A 25549-nucleotide genomic window follows, 5' to 3' on the forward strand; every position below is an offset into this window, starting at 1 on the left:
TCTGGTAGAACTCCTCTGGCGAGTCAGGAAGACCTAATCAGAATTAAATATGTAGCCAATTCAAGAGAGTTTGTAAGCGAGATCATTAATCCATCTCTATAAAAATTACAACATGCATTCCCTAGTTCATGTCAAAGAAATAACAGCTCAGTATCCAATTACAGAATTAATAAATAAAGCAGGTCAGGATAACTGTGTTTCTAACTGAATTCTGTTGCTAACCATGAAGAATGGCGCTTCCCTGGGGTGAACATAAATGAATAATAAACCATGTACAAGTGGGATCTGGCCTCTGACTTCACAGAACACCCAAGTACACACCTGCTCCCATCGTCTCCTTTCTTCTAGAATAGAAGGACCCCTATCATTTAAGGCCAATACCCTACCAAGTGCTTTGGATCTTACCTTTCTCCACCTTCTCTGGAACACCAAATCATCACTGATCTCTTTTTGCTTTTATTTTCTAACTCCTTCCTCTTTCCTGGACCTTTTTCAGAGGTAAGGCTACAGCTAGAAAGACAAAGATACTATTGCCTCATTCTCTCCTCCCTTTTCACACCCCACATTCAAAGAGGTATATAAGGAAGCTTCTTTCAGAAATGAGCCTCTTCTACTATCTGGAAAGGAACGTGTCTAAGGCACCAATTATTTCCAGGTGGCTAAATCCAGTAGCTGTTTTAAATTCTTCACCCTATTTGATCTCTCAGCAGCATTCAACACCTGGGCTGAAAAATGTTTCCTCTGGCTTTTGAGACTTTACTCCTGGTTGGAACATTCATCTCTTTAGCTATGCTTATCATTTGGTCTGCTCATGTTCTGCCACTTAACCTTCAAGAGTTACTCACGGGTTAGCCCTAGATTCTCTTTATACTCTATAGCAGAGATCAGCACTTTTCCTGTGAAGGGCCTCACAGTAAATTATTTTAGTTTTTGCAGCCATAATTTCTCTGTTGCAACTAATCAGTGTCGCCACTGTGGCATGAAAATAGCCAAAGGCAATAACTAAATAAATGGGTGTGGCTATGTTCCAATAAAATTATTTACAAAAACAGACGGTGGGCTGGATTTGGCCCATGGCCTGGGGTTTGCCAACTCCTGCTCTATACTCTCCCTACAAAAGTATCCTTTACTGTGTGCTTTCAATGACCTTGTGCTTCCAAAGATGTATACCTTCCAAGGTATACATCAGTCATACCTTGAGGCCCTTCTATCCACAAACCTGTATCATCAGTTGCCTACTTAATACCTGCATTTAGATGTGTCAAAGGCATCTCAAGCCTTACCACAGGAATCATGCTCTTTTCTCTCAAATCTGGTGTCCCTCCAGTGTTCTTCCTTAGTAAGAGGCACTGTCATCTACACAGTTGCACAAAGCAGAAAAGAGGAGTCAGCTTTGACACTTGCCCTTCTCTCATCTTCTAATTCTTTGAACTGGAGGAATACTTAAAACAAGTAGGCCTAAAAATGGCATTACTTGAAGCACACAAATTTAACACTTCACTAATAGAGCTAAACTTTATTTCCATGTTTATTACATGTTTATAACTTGATGTTGAGTACATATTAGAACAGACTTAACATACAACTTGGGAGAAAAGCTGACATTCTCCACTGAATGGGTTAAAAAGGAATGTAAAACTACAAATACTTAAGTGTGAGTTCTAAATTATGGCAAACAGAACAATAAATACCCTGCCATTTTTCTTTCTAATTTTCCAAGATAGATTTCATTATAAAAATTGTTTGATAACAATTTAAGAAGGGAAAATAAGGGATACTCATAAAACCATTTTACTTTAATTATAGGGTACAAATAAGAGTCTTAACACAGAAATCCTACCTCCTATTTAAAATATAAATACTTGATATAATGAATCAAGGGGGATTAATTAATGCCAGTTGAAAATCTAATGACTTAAATCTGTAAATGCCATTTGCTTTTGTCTGGAAGAGTTAGGCCGATTTAAGGGTGACACACAGCAGAGTTCTACTTGACATTCATGTTAACCGTTTGGTGCTCAGAATGGAGATGGCCAAAAACCAAGTGCTTAGTGACAGAAACTCAGAATTAATCAGTTCCAAGTGACTAAGAGCCAATAGAATTAATCTCCATCTCCTGATTTATGGTTGTGAACAAATGGATAGCTTTTTTCACTGCAAGTTTCAAAGTTAAACTCTATTCTGAAGCTGCTGAAATTCACAGAACACAGAGAATACTTTCTGTAGTATAATTTCAATGTTTAAATGGTTTAAATACAAAATTATGGGTGATTATCAAAACTATTACTGGTAATAGTTTCTTTTGGTTCTTCACACGCCCCTTAGCACATTTTGTGAAGAAATGTGTGTTCTTTTTAATACTCATCATTACTCAAATACATTAAAAAATCATTTTAAAATTATTTTCTATCATAGATTACAGAAGACTCTTATTAAAAGTGAATAATGCTTATTGTTCTCACTAAATGTTTAAAGAATCATCTGAAAAACATATTCTTTCTAATACCACTTACAAAAAACATTTAATGACGATAACTCACTTCTAATTAGGTTATTCTAGTGATAAAACATTTTCTCAGGTAACTATTTAAAACACGATTTATGGCTTTTCAATTTTAAAATGTCACATTTAATGTCATGTTAAAACTTTTCTAAATCCGTCTTCCAGTATCAGATTCTTAAATGAGAAAAAGAGGACAGAAGAGGAAAATTCCTTATCAACTATTTAGCCTCCTCCCTTCCCTAGAAACCAATATTTCCCTTTAAATGCAAGGCACACTCCTTTTCTTAGAACAGAGATCAGGAAACTTTTTGTGTGATTTTGTGTAAAGGGCAGGTAAATAAACATTTTGGGCTTTATGATTCTCATTTGGCTTCTACTGCATCTGTTTACCTTTGGCTGGAGTAGTGGGAAAGCAGCCATAGACAATCCGCATTTATAAAAAGGAGTCCGAATTTGGCCTTTGGGCCATAGTTGGCCAACCGCTGCCTCAGAAGAACAGAGTTAAATATATAAAAGAATCATTAGAAAGAAACTGGTCTCTAGATGTGATGTCTGATTCAGAATCTAGTAGCTAATCACTCTATAACATTTTGATGTCAAGCACTTTGAATTTAGCCAACTTAAGATTCTTCTATTGAAACACGTCATGCTTTTCACTGGAGATAATTTATCTTCATTTAAGAATGTGCTTCAGTATTACTTATTGAGGGGATTCAGTTTAAAATTAACAAATGATGTCCATACAATTTAATATCCAATTTAATTTTTAAAAAACTTAATAAAAAATATAACAGAATCAAAACATTTAAGGTAAGTACACTCACTACCCACTCCAGTAATTCATTTAAGTCATACCAACTATAGAATATGAAAAATAAATTCAGAAGTGTAATTACTTTAAAATACACTACTTCCACTTTTGTCAGTATTTTACATTTATGTATATATTCTAGAGTGGAAGCAGAAATTCTCTCTAAAAACATTATCTCCTTAAAATCTTGAGGTGCCTATTAGAGCCACAGGCAATCTCTGACATATAAAACTGCAGTACAGGCCTTTCAAATTTGGCATTTCACTGGTACAATACAACGACCAAGATATATAATAACTGTACAGTGCCTAGACATTCCAGTAAGAACCATTATTTTCTTTAATGTAGAATGATTAATACGTATTCTACAAGGGGCAGTGAGGTTAGTAATTCTACAGGGTATGTCCTGACATAATTTTCAAATTGTACAATAACACAAACAACTTTGTTAAGGCCATGTTTTATTTGCTGATTAATGGACAAAAGGCAATGTAATTTATTTTCAAGTATTTTCTTGAAAGTCTGTGCTCATAAAAATCATGAAAAGTTGGAAAGACTGTTAAATCACTGAAACTTTAAATATATCTTACACAATCTTGTTTGTACAAAAATACAAGTTAAATATAAACATAAAGCAATCATGGTAATTTTATGCAAATCTGTTTTATGTGATCAGTTATATATAAAAGTTTCTCAGTTCTGTTATTTGTGAAAAGATCAATACCAGATTGAGTGACTACCTATTGGCAAAGGGCCCTAAAAAGCTTACTTTAGCACTGATCTTTTACGTGGTTAAGTGCATTTCCTATCTTGATATCACCTAAACACTGGAAAAAAAAAAAAAGGGCAGTATGTCCATAAACCAACAAATAATTTGGCTGTAATGTATCATAAAACACAAAGAAACCCCACACATCTGTACAATAAACATTATGTATTTCATACAGGTGTATGTGTGTGTGCATGCACATACACACACACACACACAAACACCCAGTCATAAAACAAAGCCTAATGAGGTGCTGCTTCCAGTTCAATATTCAGCTGTGCATTTTTTCTTACTTCATCAAATGAATAGCTTTTTGTCACCTTGCCATTCTTGAAGACAGTATGAAGAAGATCCTGCATAAATGGAAATTTCATGATTAGATTACATTATGAAGCAAAATACCCGAATCCTGGTTTGATGAATTAGACCAACCAATCAAATACACAAGAGATGCCAATGGTGTTCAAATTGTGAGATGATTTGATGCATAGAAAATGCTAGTGGACCAAGGTAGTATCTAAAATGGCCAATCACTGAGTTGCCTGGTATGTAGAAATATTTAACTTTTATGAAAAGGAATGACCTCAATACTGCATTCTTAAACCAGTTTTCTTAAAGGAAAATCAAGAAACCTAGCTGACCAATCTTTTTTTCTTTTTTTCCTTCAAGTTGAAGGAAGATGCCTGGGTGCCAAGGAGAACTGTGGCTGTCACTGACAATCACTCTGATGGTGCAGGAAAAAAGCCCGGTAAACCTTGCCTTGCTCCTGGCCAACAAACTCAACAGTGATTAAACTTATCAACTGGAAGTTTAATAAATTTGCTAGTCACTAAATTTGGTCTAAAAAACCCACAAAAAGCCCAAAACCAATCCCAAAACAGAAACAAAGAAAAACAGGTATTGCGTTCTTGACTAACACACAGTGACTGGGTTAAAGTTTCTGTTTATACTACAAAAGTTGATGATAAAGGTAATCCACTTCATCTACACAGGGTAGCAAAGACAGACTGAAGAAATTAAATTCCCTTTGGGTCTGGTAAAGCTTATCTGCTTCTGGTTTCTCTCTGAAAAGTCCACAGAAGTAATCTCAATTTTCCATCTAGTCTGAAGATTGAGGTGCATATGACATTATCTAGTATTTTTGTCATCGTGTTGCTTCAAACCACAGTGCTTTAGCTGTAGCATTTTCTTTCATAAATTTAAATATAAGGGAATACTAGTTGCTACTCTTAAATCAAATTGCCTAGATGATTATAAATCGATTTTCTAGTTTATTCTAGTATCACTCACATACTCTTAAATCAGTGTCTTTTAAAAATCACACTTAAGATTTTTACTTTTAGTTTGAAGTGAGTTTAGCTCATCTGGGATAAACTAAATCTGCCAAAATCTTAGTAGGTATGAGTTATTTTTTCATTAACGATAACAAAGTTATTTCAATTCTGGCTCAAAACATTAAAAAATATAAAAGTAACATGTTATAAGCAGTAATTGTGATGTTGTATAAAGAATCAAAATAGGAAGTAATAGTACATTCATGTTTAGTATTTTTTCTGATAATATGAATATTCATAAATAGTTCTATCTAAAGTTTTTTGATCAAGTGGCTTAAAACCAAAATTTTTTTAACTTGAGTTCACAAATATAAAGGTACTTTTGTATGCTAAAGACCATTAGATCATTTGAATCAGAAAACTTGGTTAAATCAAGGTTTCACCATTTATTATGTAATTCAAATCAAGTCACCTTTTTTTCACATTTAGTATTAAGATAACACAGTTTGCTTTTGGATAAAGTATATACAAACTTGCTGTCAATCACTATACTTATGAAATATTTCTCCCTGTGTATACACAGGCCCCATGTTTATGATGTAGAAACTTGTTTTGTATCTTATTTTGGTAGGTCAGGTCAGCAATTGGACATTTTATAATAAAATATAATACTTTGTCTTCCAAAAAAACAATAACATAAAAACCTCCTTTCTTATTAATTGGTGAGCCAACCTACTACTGTTGAAAAAAAACAGCATAGATACATACATGACCATATTCCTCAAGGTCTCCTTTTCCTTCCTCCAGTGTAACAAAATTCCCTGCTGGCGTCCTGTGTAAAGATAATCGGCCCTTTTTGGACCTTTTGTTGGGATCAGCAACTGGGTCCTTGAAGACATTAATCTGAAATCCAAAATAAGAAAGTTAGAGAAATAGAAGACTAATCATCAGAAATATCTAAACACTCCCTTACAAGAAAGCATATACATAATTTACATTTAAGTTTTAAGAACTTAATAGGTGTAACTGAACCAATCCACATCTGGCTTTTAGAAACGTTTAACACTTTAACCTGTTTTGAAGGACAGTCATTTGTAATAAAGAAAAAGTATGGGCTGGGCGCGGTGGCTCAAGCCTGTAATCCCAGCACTTTGGGAGGCCGAGATGGGCGGATCACGAGGTCAGGAGATCGAGACCATCCTGGCTAACATGGTGAAACTCCGTCTCTACTAAAAAAATACAAAAAACTAGCCAGGCGAGGTGGTGGGCGCCTGTAGTCCCAGCTACTCGGGAGGCTGAGGCAGGAGAATGGCATAAACCCGGGAGGCGGAGCTTGCAGTGAGCTGAGATCCGGCCACTGCACTCCAGCCCGGGCGACAGAGCGAGACTCCGTCTCCTTTTTGCCACTGAAGAACACCTAATACTCCATTTGTAGGAAGTCTGTGAGCATTCTAACACGCGACCCTTAAGGTATCTCTTTTTATATTACAAGCTGCCTTTAAACTGATAGTAAGCAAAGCACGTACATGCTGTTGAAAAAAAGCCCAACTATACCAACTATGCCAAAACCACACACACAATCTTTGGAGAGGGAACAAGAATATTACTAAGGTAAAGGCTTTCCTATTTCATGATGTATCCCTCTTTTGGTACTTTTTACTTTTGCCTTGTTATTGTCAGAAGCAAAAGACTTAGAGAACCTGAGGAGAGCAGAGTGTTTCTGCATCAGAAAGGCAGGCAGCAAAGCAACAGAAACGAGGCAATGGAACTAGCAGCAACAAATGAGTCAATCCCAGCACTCTCCAAAGAAAGTTGAAAGAGTAAAGCAGGGAATCAACTCAGGTGTTCTCAATTCTTAGCATCCTCCTGCCTCTGTCCCTTGCTCTATAGAATCTCCAGCTCTCAACACGTTACAAAGAAGCGAGGGGGTGGTTGTTCAGTTGCCTAGCTGTTCTATGGCTACTAGAATATGACTGTGGTGTAACAATCCAAACCTCATCTTCTACCTTCCTAAAACCGTTTGGTCAGTGATTATATACTTCCTTGTCTTTAATATATGATGGCTAGGTAAGCTGATGTTCCCAAATATTACTTTTTGATCCAAAGGTATAAACGGAGGCAGTGGGAAATGACTGACCTGTATTATCTCTCGTAAATGTTTTTCCTTATTGGTCTTCCTTTTTCCGAATCTGTCTCCTTAGGTCTGTTATTACCTAGTATCTCCCTTCTCCTTGTTTCTGAGTTAAAGTCAGCAATACCCAACAACATATTAACAGTCCAGGGCCACATCAATCTTTGACAATTGCACTCAATAACCATATTCTACCTAGATATATAAGGAAGGTACTAACACAGAAGTAATTAAAAGGTGACATACCCCAAGGCCATTAGTTACAACGTAACTACACTTGAAGGAACAATTCAAGAGATCTCTTGTTAACTTCTGTAGCAAAGCTCCACCAGAACCGAAGGAAACATTTTCAATACTCCACTTTTTTTGTTTCATGCCTTCTACAATCTAGAAGATTAAAACAAAACAAAAACAAAACCTTAATTTGGAAGAGAATGTAGATTATTTTCAAAGGACAATACTGATGAAGCATCCAAGAGCTGTTTTATAACACAGTTAATAAACAGATAATTATAGCCTGCATTTTGTTTTTAAAGACCCACCCACCCCCAAAAGATGGATATGTGTGGAAGAAGAGGATTTCATTGATAGTTTCTGAATCTGTATTGCTGTCACTGTGGTTCTGGTAGGATTCAGGGAGTGAAGGAAATGAGAGAAAGTGAGAAGAAAATAGCTATAAATATCTAAGACTACTTGAGCCAACTTCTCTCATTCACCTCTTTAAGTTATTGTCCAGATGTCAGCAACAAAAGCAATGGGAGCCAATTTACTGGACTCTAGGAATGACTGTAATCATCACAAATAAGTCACAATACACCAGATGATTACACGTCATATATAATGGAACACGTAAGAATCAAAAGATATTGGTGGCAGCAGAGTATAAAATACTTCTCCTATATAACAGTTGATATACTGGTAGAGTCATTATGGCTGGTGTACCAGTGCCAGAAACAAAATTATGGACAGATGCTCTGGGTGTTAAGATTTATTACTGTATCATTTTTGGGAGAATGATTAGTTATCAACCAGCTAGACAGACCTGTATGAACAGTTCTAAAAGAGTTCTTTCAAGGGACATACAACTTTAAAGATGTGTTTATTACCAATGTCATTTGTATTTCTTTCACCAAAGTCGAGTTTATTTACCTAGCACTTGCCTTCTTATTTAACATATTCAATCAGTTTGATGATAGAATGTGGCAAGTGAAGTTTGGTAACCATTTATTTCATGAGAATAGTCGAACAGGAAGTAACTGGAAAGGCTGGCACTGTTTTAGCTAAACAGAACTTTCAGAAGTTATTAGAAAATCTTAACAGCCTCATGTGTATCAGTTACCACATTCTCACCAAATAGTCTCAATTTGACTTTTTTTTTTCAACACTGCAAAGGAAAAAACCCAACAAATCCCAAGCAACTTCATTTTTTAAACAAATCTACATTTAGAAATACAACTTTCTTTTTAAATGCCAACCATCTAATTTGAATCAAGATGAATCTAGAAGAATCAAGATGAAAACATATAAAACTTATTTAAAAGTGATTCCTTTAGGATGTACACAAATCCAGTCTCATGTCTTTATTGTACCTGAACCTAAAGGTACCCAAGGCCCCTGAATTTAGGTTTTCCTTTAAATTTGTGAACAAAGTGAATTTCAATACAGAATAAATGCAAAGAGTAGAACAGAAAAGGGGAAGAAAGGGAAACAGGTAGATGGAGGGTAAGGTAAAATATAGAGAAAATAGTTTCTGACCTGTCACCTCATTTTAGATATGCTTCAGAGGCAAAAACAAAATGAGGAAATAACAAAGAAAAGTATCGTCTAATACCATATCACTGTATTTCAGGCTAAGTTTCTTTACCAAAAGTTTGAAAATTTAGACAATTTGGAGTTAAAGTGAATTCTGAGTCTGGGAAGAAAAACATTTAATACATGTGAGACTTGCAAGAAAGCTTCCTCTTGCCAACTCTGAGAATGCAATACTATGTTAACGTTTTAATAAATCACTCGAATAGAGGTTTCAATGATACCCAAGAAGACTGAATCCATAACTGAAACACAATAGAAAAAGAAGATAGACACTCTGTATTTTGTCCAACACGAGAGATTTTTATTTTCCTAAATAAGCAGTTTCATTTTGGTACACAGTACAAAGTGAAAACCTAGAGCAGGGTTACACTGTAAACCTCATGGGATGTCACAGGGGTGACAGGCTGGGTAGCAAAGTCCAAGAGTGAGGCTGAAAGTCAAAGAAGAAAGTAATTGTTCCAAATAAAGCAGATTTTTCATTTTATCAAAACTACAGCATCTAATTTAGTGTATGTATAGAGCAAAACTGAGTTCTTTTTCCTGCTTCTAAGAGCATATTTTTCATACCAATGTAAAGAAATTACAAGTGCAGATGTTCCCAAACATACAATGGTTCAACTTAACAATGGTGGAAAAGTGATTTGCATTCAGTGGAACATCAATAAATTACTTGAGATATTCAACACTTTACTATAAAATAGGTTTTGTGTTAGATGACTGCTCAACTGTAAGCTAGTAAGTGTTCTGAGCACCTGTAGGGTAAGCGAGGCTTAACTACAAGGTCTGGTAGGTTAGGAATAATAAATGCATTTTCCACTTAATATTTTCAACCTAAAAATGGGTTTATTGAGATGCAACCCCATGCTAACTTGAGAGGAACATCTGTATTATCCTTTAGGTACACCTATAGGCCCAGCTTTTTTTTTCTTTTAAAGACATTTTTCTGGCCAGGCGCGGTGGCTCATGCCTGTAATCCCAGCACTTTGGGAGACTGAGACGGGCAGATCACCTGAGGTCAGCAGTTCGAGACCAGCCTGGCTAACATGGTGAAACCCCTTTTCTACTAAAAATACAAAAAATTATGGGCGTGGTGGCACACGCCTGTAATCCTAGCCACCGGAGAAGCAGAGGTTGCAGTGAGCCGAGATCGTGCCATTGCACTCCAGCTTGGGCAACAAGAGTGAACTACGTCTCGAGGCTGAGGCAGGAGAATGGCATAAACCCGGGAGGCAGAGCTTGCAGTGAGCTGAGATCCGGCCACTGCACTCCAGCCCGGGCGACAGAGCGAGACTCCGTCTCAAAAAAAAAAAAAAAAAAAAACATTTTCCTTCCTGAGTACATCTGCATTAACACAAAACGATTCAATGCCCTATTTGTTCTGTTTAAGTTTCACTAATGCCAAAGAGTATTTATCTCAATATTTAATTCTTGTTTATGTAGTTTTTATTCATGTACAGTTTTGGGCTGATTCTCAACTACAAAGATGCACATACAGGCTGGGAATGGTGGCTCACGCCTGTAATCTCAGCACTTTCGGAGGCTTGAGTCAAGGAGATTTTGAGGCCAGCCTGGGAAACAGCGAGACCCCCATCTCTACAAAACATAATACTTCTCACTCCCAAATCAATCTTTGGAAAACTATAATTAGGTACTGACCTTACTCTACCACCACCAAACTCTTTCAAACAGAAAAAAACCTGTGTTTCATAGCTGTAGATACCATCTGAGATTGGTATACATCAAAATGTCAGTGGTTTCTGAATGTAGACGGCCTACATTATGTTAGTGATATTCTACAGAGTATTTTAGATGTTATGATGAAATTATGGCTCTTAAGAACCTTATTTAGTAAACGAGGCAAAAATTTTAAGACAATACAGACATACTTTGAAAATACTGTGGGCTTGCTTCCAGACCACTGCAATAAAGCAAGTCAGGGGAATTTTTTGGTTTCCTCCTGCATATAAAATTTATGTTTACACTACATTGTAGTCTATTAAGTGTGCAATAGCATTATGTCTTAAAAATGCTTTATTGCTAAATAATGCTAATGGTCACTTGAGCCTGAGTCATCTTTTTGTTGGTGCAGGCCCTTGCACTGTTGATGGCTGCTGACTGATCAGGGTTGCTGAAGGTTGGGGTGGCTGTGGCAATGTCTTAAAATGACAACAATGAAGTCTGTCGCATCAATTGACTCTTCCGATCACAAAAGATTTATCTGTAGCATGCAATGCTGTTTGGTATAATAGCATTCACCCACACAAGAACTTCTTTCAAAATTGGAGTGCATCCTCTCAAATCTTGCTTTGGTTTTATCAACCAATTTTATTGATATTCGAAGTCCTTTGTTGTCATTTCAACGATGTTATAGCATCTCTGCTAGAAGTAGATTTCATCTCGAGAAATCACTTTCTTTCTCCATCCATATGAAGCAAATCCTTATCTGCTCAAATTTAATCATAAGACTGCAGCAATTCAGTCATACCTTCAGGGTCCACTTCTAATTCTAGTTATCTAGCTATTTCTACCACATTTGTAGTTACTTCCTCCACTGAAGTCTTGAAGTCAAATCAAGACTCAGTTATCCGTGAGGGTTAGAATCAATTTCTTCCAAATTCCTGTTAATGCTGACATTTTAACATCCTCCCATGAAGCATAATGTTCTTAAATGGCATCTAGAATGGTGAATCCTTTTCAGCTATACACTTAAGAATATATTTCTTCTTTTTTCCTTTTTTTCTGAGATGGAGTTTCGCTCTGTTGCCCAGGCTGGAGTGCAGTGGCATGATCTTGGTACACTGCAGCCTTCGCCTCCCGGGTTCAGGCAATTCTCTTGCCTCAGCGTCCTGAGTAGCTGGAATTACAGGCACGCATCGCCCCGCCCGGCTAATTTTTGTATTTTTAGTAGAGACGGGGTTTCACTGTGTTGGCCAGGAATGGTTTTGATCTCCAGACCTCGTGATCTGCCCGCCTCGGCCTCCCAAAGTGTTGGGATTACAGGCGTGAGCCACCACACCCGGCCAAGAATATATGTCCTAAATAATAACATTTGAAATTACTCTTTGATGGACAGGCTGTCGAATGGATGTTGTGTTAGCAGGCATGAAAAACAACATTAACCTCTTTGTACATCTCCATCAGATCTTAGATGTCATCTGCAATAATATTTTGAAAGCAATTTTTTTTTTTTTTTTTTCCTGAGCAGTGGGTCCAAACAGTGGGCTTAAAATATTCAGTACACTATGATGTAAACAGACATGCTGTCATCCAGGCTTTGTTGTTCCATTTATAAAGCACAGGCAGGGTAGATTCAGCAAATTCTAAGGGTCCTAGGATTTTCAGAATGATAAATGAGCACTGTCTTCCACTTAAAGTGACCAGCTGCATTATCCACTAATGAGAGTTAGCGTGTCCTTTCAAAGCAGGCGTTGACTCTTCCTCTCTAGTTATGAAAGTCCTAGATGGCACCTTCTTCCAATGGAAGGCTGTTTCCTCTACATTGACAATCTATTTAGTGTAGCCACCTGCATCAATGATTTTAGCTAGATCTTCTGGGTAACTTGCAGCAGCTTCTACATCAGCACTTGCTGCTTCATTCTGCACTCATGTTACAGAGATGGCTTCTTTCCCTAAATCACAGGAACCAACCTCTGCTAGCTTCCAATTTTTCTTCTGCAGCTTCATCACCTCTCTTAGCCTTCACAGAATTGAAATGAGGGCCTTGCTCTGCATTAGGCTTTGGCCTAAGGAAATGTTGTGGCTGGTTTGATCTTCTATTCAGACCACTCAAACTTTCTCCCTGTCAGCAATAAAGCTGTTTCACTTTCTTATTCATATGTTTAGTGGAGTAGCACTTCCATTTTTCTTCAAGAACTTTTCCTTTGCATACAAAACTTGGCTTACCGTTTGCCTTAAGAGGCCTATTCTAGCTTTCAACATGCCTTCCTCACTAAACTTAATCATTTCTAGGTTTTGATTTAAAATGAGAGGGATGTAACTTTTCCATTCACTTGAACACTCAGAGGCCATTGTGGGGTTATTAATTGACCTAATGTAAATAGGTTGTGTCTCAGGGCATAGGCAGACTTGAAGTGAGCAGAGAGAGACAGGGATGGTAACTGGTGAAGGAGTCACAACACACACCGTATTTATCAATTAAGTTCACTGTCTTTTCTGGGTGTGCTCTGTGGTGCCCTAGAACAATTACAGTAGTAACATCGAAGATCACTAATCACAGATCACCATAACAGATATAATGACAAAGTCTGAAATATTGTGAGAATTTACCAGTAAGTGTCACACAGACACGAAGTGAACACATGTTGGAAAAATAGCACCAACAGACTTGCTCAACACAGGGTTGCCACAACCTTCAATTCGTAAAAAATGCAACGTTTGCAAAGCACAATAAAATGAGGTATGCCTGCATAACACTTACACTATTTGGCTAAAACTAATAGTGATGACAGTCAATACTTAATTTCGAAGAGGTGACAGCTATTCTATAATTTCTGAAAAAGCACCCATTAGTATGAGTTTTACAGATTTGTGAAGCTCCGGTCTATGAAAACTCACACCTATGCCAGCAGAGTCAAGGTTTGGTTTTATATTCCAAGGAATATTTCTTGACTGACATTTTCTTGTTTCACAGTGATACTTCTTTAGATTCATCATTCAGGGTGGCCAATGACAACTGGAAGAGTAAGTATGGCTTGGCTGGCACTTCTGTATTTTAAACTATTATTTCTAAACTTTAAGCAATGCACAGAGATTTATACCAACATAAACACAAAGACTTAAAATTGTATTTATATTGTGCTCTTTATCCAACAAATATAAACAACCTTAATTATAAGAATTGCCTTATTGAAACTTTTAATACAAAACACATACCTCTTGTAAGGTATTAATATCTACTCCATCCCCTTGAATAACTCTAAGATAAGGTGGCAGCAACTTGTAGCCCTTTGAGTTCTCAGTAACAGGAAACTTCTTACCTAAAATCTCTAAAACCTATATGGAAAAATATACATGCAACATAAATAACTAAAGCTGAAAACAAGTATAAGAGCTTTTCAAAGTTAAATGATTTTGCTTTGATAATTGAGAATATAAAAAGTAACTATTTAAAAAATTTTATAACACTATGTATATGCCTTCTAAAATTTTGTCCAAACCCTTTAAAGTACATTAAAACAAGCATGTTATTTCCTATGAAGTGAATTCACATCATAAAGTGGCTCAAAACAAGTTTTCCCCTTAGACCTTTCAAATTATACGGATTCAAGAAAAAAAAAAATCCTTAATATTAGATTAAGTACATTTTAAAGAAATATATAAAGCATTATTTAACAAACTCATGATTACACTTTTGATTTGGATTTATTCTGCTTGTGCCCAATGACTTTGGTTTTTGTCTAATGTAACTCCAACATGAATCCAGTTCGATCACAAAGTTCAGAGAAACTGTGATAGGCAGACACAGCATCTAGAACCCAGTCTCTTAAGTTCTCCTTTGCTCTGAAAGCCAAACTGCACAATACGCAAACCATCTTACTAACTACTAAAAGTTTTGTACACCAATTTAAAATTTCTCAGAAAGCTTGGTCAGATAAACAAAAGAGTAAATACTGACATTCTCTTCCCACAACAATCATTTCCTTTTCCTAAATAAACTGATTAAAGATTCTAACAATGAGAAAATTCCAGATTGATGAAATCAGTTTCTTATAACTAGCTGTGTACATTTTTTATGAGGTAACAGTAAAAATATGAAACCTGTCAAGTTTGCTAAAACCAAATATTGCAGGCTAAGACAAGACTTTCAGATTGGCCTATCATTTAATAGAGTAAGAAAAGACCTCCTTAATTCTGTGTCTCCCTTTCTTAAGGGGTAAGTACTCTATCATTAAGTATCAAACAGTGTGGTCAAGTAGCAAGGCTGCAGCCGAAAGACCTATGCTGGATATCTGGCTCCTTATCTTCCATGTTGTGTGACCTTGAGCAAGTTACTTTAACCTTTCTAAGCCTCTGTTTTTTCTTCTATAACAGAGACAGTAATATTTATCATTGCGTTTTTTTGTAGAGATTAAATGGCACATCTTAGGTAAAGCACCTAAAATATTTTTCTAGTAGGCATCAAATAAGCCTGCTATTACTTTTGAAGAAGATAAACTAAGTCCTTGAACATTAACAACAAAAGCAACATTGCTACATTATGAATCAACAGTATTTCTAAAGAACCTCCACTTGAAGAATATTTTGAATTATTTTATTCCACATCACCCTGTTCCTATTTCTTTTGTGCTAACAACTTCAATGGTCTAGCAGTGACTTATGCTGAAAAAGAAAGAAACTGCAAATAAGTTTGGTGCCCAAATCATAGGATTAAAATGGCAATGCTGTTAATTTTGCAGGTAAGCAGAAAAGAAAATATCTATTCAACTGTCGAACTGACAGTAAAATAATCCATAACTCTTGGTATCCTTCTGTGCTATTACTGTGTGACCTCAGGCAAATTTATTACTCTGTCTGGGCTGCAACTCTAAAACAAAGGGGATGGTCCAGACACCTCTGAAATTGTGTGTAAATGAAAAGTAGTGTTGATGCAACTGGGCTACACAGGCATTCTAATAATCAAGTTACATATGAAAATTTACCTTTAACACAGTGTCAAGAGGGTTTCCAGAATCAGGTCTGATTATTAGTGGTGCCTCTGTACTTCTCGATACAATTAAATGTCTTAGATCCTCACCCCATATTTTCTCACACGCATTATAAATGTCATAGCTATCGCTGACCACAGATACAGGCACTGACGAAAACTGTGTTACAATATGTTCAAAAGCATCTTTTCATGGTCTTTCCCCAAGCTGTTATGGTACTAGAAAACAAAATAAAAATACAGATTTACTTAGGCAGACACATGATCTATCCCTGAATCACCTTTAATCACATCTCATGTGTGCTATACCAAACCATCAACATCACAGAGAAGGTGAGTGACTTAGTTTAACGAATATACATCGTAAGGCAAATGAATATCTGGGTCAACCACACCTTACCCAGTTAGTTTTTAACACTGTAAGTAGCCTTACTCCTCTTCAACAGTTAAGTTTCTAACCTCTTATTTTCAACCAATTATCTGTGTGTATGTGTGTGTGTGTGTGTGTTTTTTGTATTCCTGAATCTACTCATTTAAAATCAGTCTAACTAAAAAGCACTTGCTGAGTGCCCTTTATACTATATGTCCAGATGTCAGAATGACTACATACTCCCATTATTTTGTTAGGCAATGAAAGCACCTGGCTCCCTTCTGTGAATTTTTGAAACTGTATACCAATAATAGTACATACATTTATTTTTTTTTCTTTCAAAATCTTATACTTAGAGGCAATTATTTATACTGTACCATACATACATATAGTCAACTACCTGTTATATCTTCAAATGGCTAGTAATAGGGGGTCATACATTTTGTTCATAGATTATCTACTATGAATTAATATATGCCTAGGGCATAAGAATTCAAATACTTAGTTTAAGTGAAACATAATTAAGATGGAAAATAAAGTATGAGAGTTTCTATTGGATAAGAATGGTTATAGTGATTTTTGCAATGTCCTTAATATCAGTTCTTTTTACAGGATAGATTCATATTTAATATGTAACCATAGATGGGTTTCGCTTATTTGAAATGCTTGGGACTGGAAGTATTCTGAATTTCAAATTTTTTCAGATTTTGGAATATGTGCATTATACTTATCAGTTAAGCATCCCCAGTTCTGAAATCTGAAATGCTCCAATGAGCATTTCCTTTGAGCAAAAAGTTTCAGATTTTGGGGCATTTTGGATTCGGGATGCTCAACCTGTGTAAATATTTGTTAATATACAATGTAAATAATTTTAAAAGATCTCCAACAACTTAATAATTTTGAAAATTACCACTGCATTATGCCAAGCAATTGGTCATTCTCCCTAATTTTCTAGTCTGTCTAATCTGTTCTCCTCAGGAAATAATAAAAATATAGCACATTCATTTATTATAAAGCCCAAGTAGGTATAAGTTTAACTTATAACTGTTTGAAGAGTCAGACTTTATGTCTGAAATTATCACTTTATACAATGTGTGTTTTTTTTTTTAAAGGACTAGAGTTATAACCTTTTCCCATACTGTCAGTGGTATACCTGGGGTAGTGCAGCATGTACATTTCAAGATTGTAAAGACTACTACCCAGAATCCAAAATTGAGAAAGAACCTGTTTATATAAAACTCATTAGTGAACAATTTTCTTAACAGCTACAGAGGCTGCCAGTAGCTATGTTGATTCTCTACTTCATGCATCTGTAGGCTAAATGAAAATTAAGATATGACTGAAGAGAAGCTCCTCTTCATATTCAGATCTGCAACCTTCCTCTTTAAAAAGGAGAGAATTAGGATCAATGAATACCAATACTGGAGAACTTTACAACGTATGAAGTAACTCCTACAGTTAAAGCGTCATTGCTTATAATGTTGTATCAATAAGTCATCTAACAATCTAGTTGTATCATATCTAGCAATTTTCCTGATGCTTTCTTTCTCTTGACTTCAATGACATCTCCCATGTTTCACCTTTTTTCCCCCTATTTCTATGGTTCCCTTTTCAGTCTTCCCCAGATGCTGTGCTCTCCTATTTCTATGGTTCCCTTTTCAGTCTTCCCCAGATGCTGTGCTCTCCTTCTTCAATCTAACATGTCAAATGGCAATATTTCTCATGGTTCTGACTTAGGCACTTGTCTTCTGTAACATCTTGTGTGGAACGCTCAAAAGCTTAAAAAAAAAAAAAAAAAAAAAAATCCCTGCATGAGGGTTTCCAGTATGTGTATCTTAGCCTCTGTTTTTCTTCCGGGCTTTGGATCTACTTTGTTAGATGGGATCTACTTTGTTAGATGGAAAGTTGAATATCTTCATCTCAGTGTCCCACAGACACTTGCTCTGGCACCCTCTGTCTAGTCCAATCATAACCTCTAGTAGTCTACTACAGTATTTGATATATGAAGATCATAAATAATCATCAATGAATTCTACCAATGCCATAAATCCTAATTTCAAGCACCAAATTAAATTCGATAACTTTCCAAAGTTTCAGAAAAAAAGCTTCTGTAATTAAGTATTTCTAGGTGCAGATTCGTCTATTAAGATACATATGATAATGGTACACCTCTAAATTTATAGAGTTCTCTATTTTAAAGTTATTTTAGATGTTAGCTCATTTATCATCAACGACCTTGTCATGCTGGAGATGTAAAACTTTAGCTCCTCCTTTTGTTTGGTTGGATGGAGGAAATGAAGAACAGAGAGATAAATGACTTGAGAGAGATAAGTGACTTGCCCAAGGCCACCCACTATGTCAGCCGGAAGGTAACCCAGATTTCCCAACTTTCAGTCCAGTCCTCTTTTTGCTGTACTATGCTGTTGTTTAAAAGACATTCTATTAAGAACATGTGAAGCATTTGTATATGTATACATTAAGGAGTCAAATTTTACAAATGCAATGAATATGAGACCATAAAATAAAATGGATTTTTATCCCATGCCCACATACAGTATCCTTTTCATTTTGACAAGAAAGTCTTGAAGAAGATAGCCCTAAAGAAGATATTATCTTTGTTCTCCTTATCATGATGTTACTACTTTGAAATAACCATCAATGAAGAGTCTAATATGTGCGTACTACATTAGATTTTTAAAAAGATGTATATACATCTAAGGTCAAACTAAAAATAACTCTTAGAACTTTTTGACACTCTTATTTTCCCAGTTTCCTAGTCTTGAAAGTTGTTTGTAAAAGGTTCAATAAGGCCTTACTAACACAATGCTCATAAACGTCAGCTGAATCTATTTTCTACTGAGTCCCAACTCAAATCACCAACTAAATCACTAACTTTGAGCAATTTTATCTCCCAAGCCATTGCTCATGTTTACCTATTTCTTTCCATTTATTTAGTACCTTAGTCTGGGCTTCATCACCTTAAGACTGTTGGAATAGCTTCCTATAAAGACTACCTTCTGGTTTTTCCTTTTTTCAATCCATAGGATAGATTCCTGCTATAAAAAAGTCCCAAAGATATTTATCTCATAACATCACGTCTTTGCTCAAATATCAGTGTCTGCTTCCATTTGAAAATGCCTAATTTAGAATAACCTAGCACGACATGCACATAGTTAACATTCCATGCCAAAATATGAGGGCCCTTTCTAACCTGAACCTGTCTTCTCGGTCTCCCCTATGCTCCCTACAAAATCTGTGTTTCAGCCCTTATTCTCTAAACACATTCACTCTCTTCTTATTCTTGCCCTTTCACCACAATGCTTGACACAAGATAAGCATGCAATAAATATTTACTCAGAGAATGAGTAAGTGCCCAATGTTGGCTATTAAATTTTACCAATCCTTCAAGAAGTGAAGATTTTGCATATTTCTATAAAAGCTTTCTTCATCCTGCTAGTGAAATATAATCCTTCCTTTCCTATAGGAATATGATTCTTCGTCTCCCTGCCTTGCAACACTACAGCATTTTAATTGTACCTTCTTCCAAGGAGTTAACCAACTGAGCAGACTATTACTAGTGTATTATTTTCATCCTGAGGATAGGGTCAGTTTTTTAAAAATATCCTTCTATCCCTTGTTGCATCCAGTAGACTGCCTTGCATGAACACCAGCCAACTAATACGCCTCAAATAGTAGTACCAATAAAGCTTAGCCTGATTCTAAACTCACTGCTGGTTTTAGCACTCTGCAATTTTAAGTATTAGCAGAACTTAAATACTCCCTAATGATTATAGTAAATAATTTTGTTATAAAAACCAGTGATAAGGTTTGACAAACATTTTAAAAACCTGATTTACTTTTAATAAAGTTAGCTGTAGGACCAGAGCAGCTGCAGTTTAGATTATAATTTCTTTCTTGGATAACTGGAGATGGTTTAGTGAGAGCAGACAAGGAAGCGTAAAAAGAATCTGAACACCCTTCCTTTCCTCAATAGGTCCTGCTTTCTCATCTACAACTGAAGATACTGTACAGATGACAATTTCTAGGGCAAATATAGATAAGGTCATGTAGGAGGACATGGAAAAAGCAAAAAGTGGCTGGTACTTACAGTGAGTGCTTCTAAATTTAACGAATAAAATCTATCTACATATAACAATACAGTCATTGAAAAAAATTCCTTAAAACTTCTATGGCAATATAAGTGTTGGAAAAAAGCTCTTATACTGCTTCTTCTAGGATGGATAAAATTTCTCTACCTCTCTAAGACTGTTTACACTTCTGTATAAATACTGAGTTTGGGTTGCTCAAGTTCATGAAGATTTATTGTAGGTACCTGGCTCTGCAGTTAAGTAAAATGTCACTGAGTTACACATACAAGAGTGAAAACATTAGTAGTTTTAGAAAACAAACAATTTTTTACCTGTGTTCTGCTGCTGGAACAGAATAGCCTGGAACAGGATCTTTCGTTCCATAATATTTTTTAATTAGAGCAATTCCTGCTACTGTATCTGTTCCTTTGAAGTTAACCAAATGAGCAGATGCTCCTATGCCAGCAGTCTGGAGAATCAATCATAAACCAAAATCCAAAAAAGAAAAAGAAAAACCCACATTAATAATAAGACCAGGATGCAGTCAACCACATTTAAGGTATATAGCATAGCTCCCATGAGAATCGTCTTTATTCTTAGGAAAGTATTTATCAGAGATAACAGTTCCTAATGACAAAGATTCAGTTTTTCCTAAATATTTAAAAAATCAACTATTATCTCCTCAAAGAGACCTAGTTAACAGTGTCCCACCCCCACTTTTCATCACTCTCTCTTCCCTCACCCTGCCTTGAGCTTCTTTATGGCATTATTTCACATCTGATATATTTATTATGTCTGTTTCTGTCTATCCATCTGTCCATCCATCTAATATATAAAGGACAGGGACATCTGTTGACGGACATATCCCATGTACCCTGAACATAGTAGTAGGTACTAAATACATATCTGTTGGTTGCACCTTTGGAATTTCAAAATGTGGCCTACTTAGAACCAAGATCAATCTCAGTAACATCCCCAAAAGTTTATAGTGGTACTCTAACCAACAATCCACACTACATTAAATGAGGTTGGTTTCAGTTACTTACCTCTTGGGAAGAGACTCCTCTGTAGCCAAAATCATGTAACTTGTATTCCAGACCATCTAAGTTACCAGAAGTTTCTAACAAATATTTGGCCAATATTTTCTTCTGCTCTCTAGAATTTGTGGCCACTGTGATTGGATACCAGGACTGAACAAGAATAGTCTGTAGTAACAAAATTAACCACAAATATTAAGACATAAAATATTGCATTCTTTCTGAGGAAAATCCTAGCTTTTTTTTTTTTTTGGAGGTATGTCCTGAACTTCCATACTATTAACTAGACACACAACTGCACAGTAGGATGCCTGCTGTGTGCATTCCAGATATAGTACATAGCTCAGCTCTCAAATCAGCAACAAAGAAGATAAGCACACCAGGCCCACATAGCAGAGAACTTCACATTACCAAGTTTCTATACAAAGCTCCAAAGAAGCAAATAATATTTTGAAAGACTATGTGATAAAAGGAAAAATTTTTTAAAAGTTTCATTCTGTCATGGATCAACAGTTTATAAAGTACACTGAAACTTGGATGTTGAGGCAATGTCAAATTGCCCCAAGTTTCTAAATGCTTACTCTTCATTTCTGTACTTAATGCGGACTTGGATCAAACAGGGCATGGACCAGCATTGGTCCGTGGACTGCATTTTGATTAGTATTAGTCTAAAGAAGTTGTTCATTTACTCCTCGAGGTAGTCTCAGATCTAATTTTTCCCTTGGATTCAATATGACAACTAAATCATATACTTGAGGCACTTTAGCTTACTACTGGAAAATTCTGTTTACTGAGTTATGCTTTATGTGCTTAGCTTTTATAAGTATTTGATAAAATACTTATGTAAGTTACAGGAAACACTTCTGCATATGTTGTATAATCAAGGTCACTGTCTACTTTGTAATTCAGTGACTATTAAGTTCCCAAATGAGAAAAATGAAAGAATTGCTGGGTTCCTACTTTCCGATAAGAACAGTTTCTTGATTTCCCCTTTTTTCTTGGTTGTCAGGAAGCTCCACAGAAAAGTCTGTCTAATCGCAGCAACCATAATAATTATCATGGGTTAGAAATTCACTTCTTCATTCTAAGATCATAATTTTCCATTTTCATTTTATAAACCAGATAGTATGTCATTAGAAGTCATTAGAAGCAGCTTCAAATCTGTTTGAAAAGACTGCAAGATGTCTGTGCCTGAACCAAAAAAGATATTTATTAATTAAATTTTACAAAGCAAGTTTTTAACTGAAACCACTAAGTGATACATAAATAGAAACAAAAAGGCCAGGCGCGGTGGCTCAAGCAACTTTGGGAGGCCGAGACGGGCGGATCACGAGGTCATGGAGATCGAGACCATCCTGGCTTTAACACGGTGAAACCCCGTCTCTACTAAAAAATAACAAAAAACTACCCGGGCGAGGTGGGCGGGCGCTTGTAGTCCCAGCTACTCAAGGGAGCTGAGGCAGGAGAAAGGCATAAACCCGGAGCGGAGCTCAGTGAAGCTGAGATCCGGCCACATGCAACTCCCAGCCTGTGACAAGACAAGAATCCGCTCAAAAAAAAAAAAAACACAAAAGATTAACCTTGAACTTGCCAATCTAGTCACCTTTTTAAAAAACCCTGTAGCATTAGACTCCTGCGACTGATTAAATATGGCCTTTGCAGCTCTTCTCATCAAGAGATGGAATCTACTTTCTTATCTCTTGATTCTGTGCTGCCCTTATGATTGGCTTTTGACGAACAGAATGTGGAGAAAGTCATGTGTGACTCCCAAGTCCCAGTTTCAAGATGTTTTGCAGCTTCTACTCTCATTCTCTTAGAACCCCAAGACTACCATGCTCTGAAGAAGCCTCTTATGGAGTGAGACCTGGTAGTCCCAGCTATCTGAGCTGAGGCCCCAGACACGGGAATGAGGCCATTAGACTGTCCAGCCCTGGCTGAACCCTTAGCTAAATGCACACGCGTAAGTCTAAGCAAGACCAACAGACGACCATCCAGTCAACCACAGAATCAGGAGAAATAACAGTTGTTTTAAGCCATTAAGTTTTGGGGTAGTTTGTTACACAATAGAAAATTGGTATAATTCTTAAACTCTATAACCAATCACCTCCAACATCTGACCATTCTGCTTCTGAAACTACTCTTTCAATTCCACTGCCAAGGCCCATGATTATCCTACCTTTAATCTTTAGCCTCTCTACTTATTCCTCATATTGCCACTGGTTATCATTCTAAAACAAGTTTTTTGTTTTTTTTTCTTCAGGTTGCATCTTTCCTTAAAAGTCTTTAACAGTCATCTACTGTCCATGGGGCGGGGGTGGAGTTGATTCATACAGAATTTGAGAATCTTCCAGAATCTTGCCTTGTTTACCATCTAAAGGTTTATCTCCTACATTTTTCACTTTTATGCTGCAGTCCCCATAGGACTATTTGTCATTCTAAGAACACTGTGCCTTCTCCTTATTAAAAGCTTATTTTCCATTTCATGATTCCTTTAGACAGAATTACCTATTTTCTGCTGCCAACTTGCACTAATTCTTAATGATATTAGTGGTTAGTTCAGAATGAATCGTCACCTCTCCCTCAAAGGCCCTTTAAGTGAGACATCTTACTCTAACTTCTGTGCCCAGCATTTTTTTGGGTACACAGCTGGTACTTAATCAATATTTACTTGTTGAATTTAAGTCAATCAGCTCTTACATTTAATTCAACTCAAATACTGATATTATCTAGGAGTATGAGAAAGATATAAAACATAATGTGAAAAACTCTAGTTGAGTTATAAAGGTAGAAGATTGACCTTACCCCTCGAAAAATGCCAGGGAAGGAGAGAAATAACTATGAGACACAGTGATCCTTCACATCACCGTTTCCTTTCCATAGTCCAACAAAATCAGCTTAAATTATACTCTTAATAAAATCACTCCCCTTTTAAAAAGATCACTGTAGGTGTAAGCAAGGGAAAAAAAGGCAAGTTAGTTTGGGTTAATCCAAGGTCTAATAAAGTAGGCCTTGTTGGAAACTTCCAAAATAGCAATTTGCCCACACAAATCAAAATTATTAGTTGAAACTAAGACTAAAGGAAGTAAACCTGTAAATTTCCTTCCAGAAGTGTTTATTACAATGCTACCATGCAGGATGCAGGATAAAGGCTTTAAAGAATGAGAAATGGGATGGTACAGCAGAAAGGACACTGCACCTACTCTATTCACCAGTCCATCTCTCAGGACTCAATTTCCCCATCTGTGAAATGACATTTGGTCAGTATAATCGTTTTTAAAATCAACTTTCCTTTTCTTAATAGTAGAAAGGTCTTGTTTTGCTTTTTGGTGGAAGAAACGGGTAAGTTTAGCTCACTATGCTGGTTCCTCAGACCCCTTGTAAGCCTGAGACACCTCTGCAGAACTCCTAGATGCTCTTAAAATTGTTATGAAATGTGAGAGGACTAAGGTTTCTTCTGGCACCAATATTGAAATAAAGCAACTCAATTTCAGTATTTTAGAATTCTGTGTGCTAACAGGTGAATAACAATCAATAGTTATTAATAACTGAAAATACAGTGGGAAAGAAAACTGAAAGAAATACTATTTAGTCCTTTTACTGAAAATGTTTTAAATCAAGATTTTCAAATTTGTAAATAACAAGTTTGTTGGGGATAGGAACAGATTTCAAATACAAGGTGGTAAACTTAAGGTTGGGGATTGATAAGAGTAGGATGAATTTCCTCTGTCCCCACAAGAGATGCAAAATATCTATGAAGAAGTCTATTCTGGAGATCTGATATGCAGAATAAACACATTTAAAAAAATAGGATCTGTCAGAAACTACAATAAGGGATAGACAGTATCAGACTGTAAGTTTTTATGCTTCAGCTATAAATGCCTATTTAGGACGGAAATAACTTAATATATATTAGTATAAAAAAGGTAAACTCAATATAAATTGTTTCAGGTTATAAGCAAATAAAAGCAAGGGTCTATGTACTTCTAAAAAAACAGTATCAAACAGTCCTATATTAGATTTATGTTTAATAACTTTTAAAAATATTTATATATTTGGTAAACTGCTTTAAAATAATTGATTTTTTTTTTTT

General features: G+C 36.0%; 1 protein-coding gene across 1 annotated transcript in view; it reads right to left on the reverse strand.

Annotated features, from left to right (window-relative positions):
- Positions 1-1501: 1501 nt before the first annotated feature.
- NAMPT (nicotinamide phosphoribosyltransferase) overlaps positions 1502-25549 on the reverse strand; it is a 40564-nt gene continuing 16516 nt past the window's right edge. Inside the window, 8 exon segments of the mRNA XM_017874677.1 lie at positions 1502-4436; positions 6126-6260; positions 7735-7875; positions 14194-14313; positions 15960-16155; positions 16157-16183; positions 20755-20891; positions 21469-21627. Coding sequence (XP_017730166.1) covers positions 4326-4436; positions 6126-6260; positions 7735-7875; positions 14194-14313; positions 15960-16155; positions 16157-16183; positions 20755-20891; positions 21469-21627 — 1026 coding nt within the window. The 3' untranslated portion in view covers positions 1502-4325.

Source organism: Rhinopithecus bieti, unplaced genomic scaffold (genome assembly GCF_001698545.2).
Source record: "Rhinopithecus bieti isolate Rb0 unplaced genomic scaffold, ASM169854v2 scaffold_7414, whole genome shotgun sequence".
Classification (NCBI taxonomy): domain Eukaryota; kingdom Metazoa; phylum Chordata; class Mammalia; order Primates; family Cercopithecidae; genus Rhinopithecus; species Rhinopithecus bieti.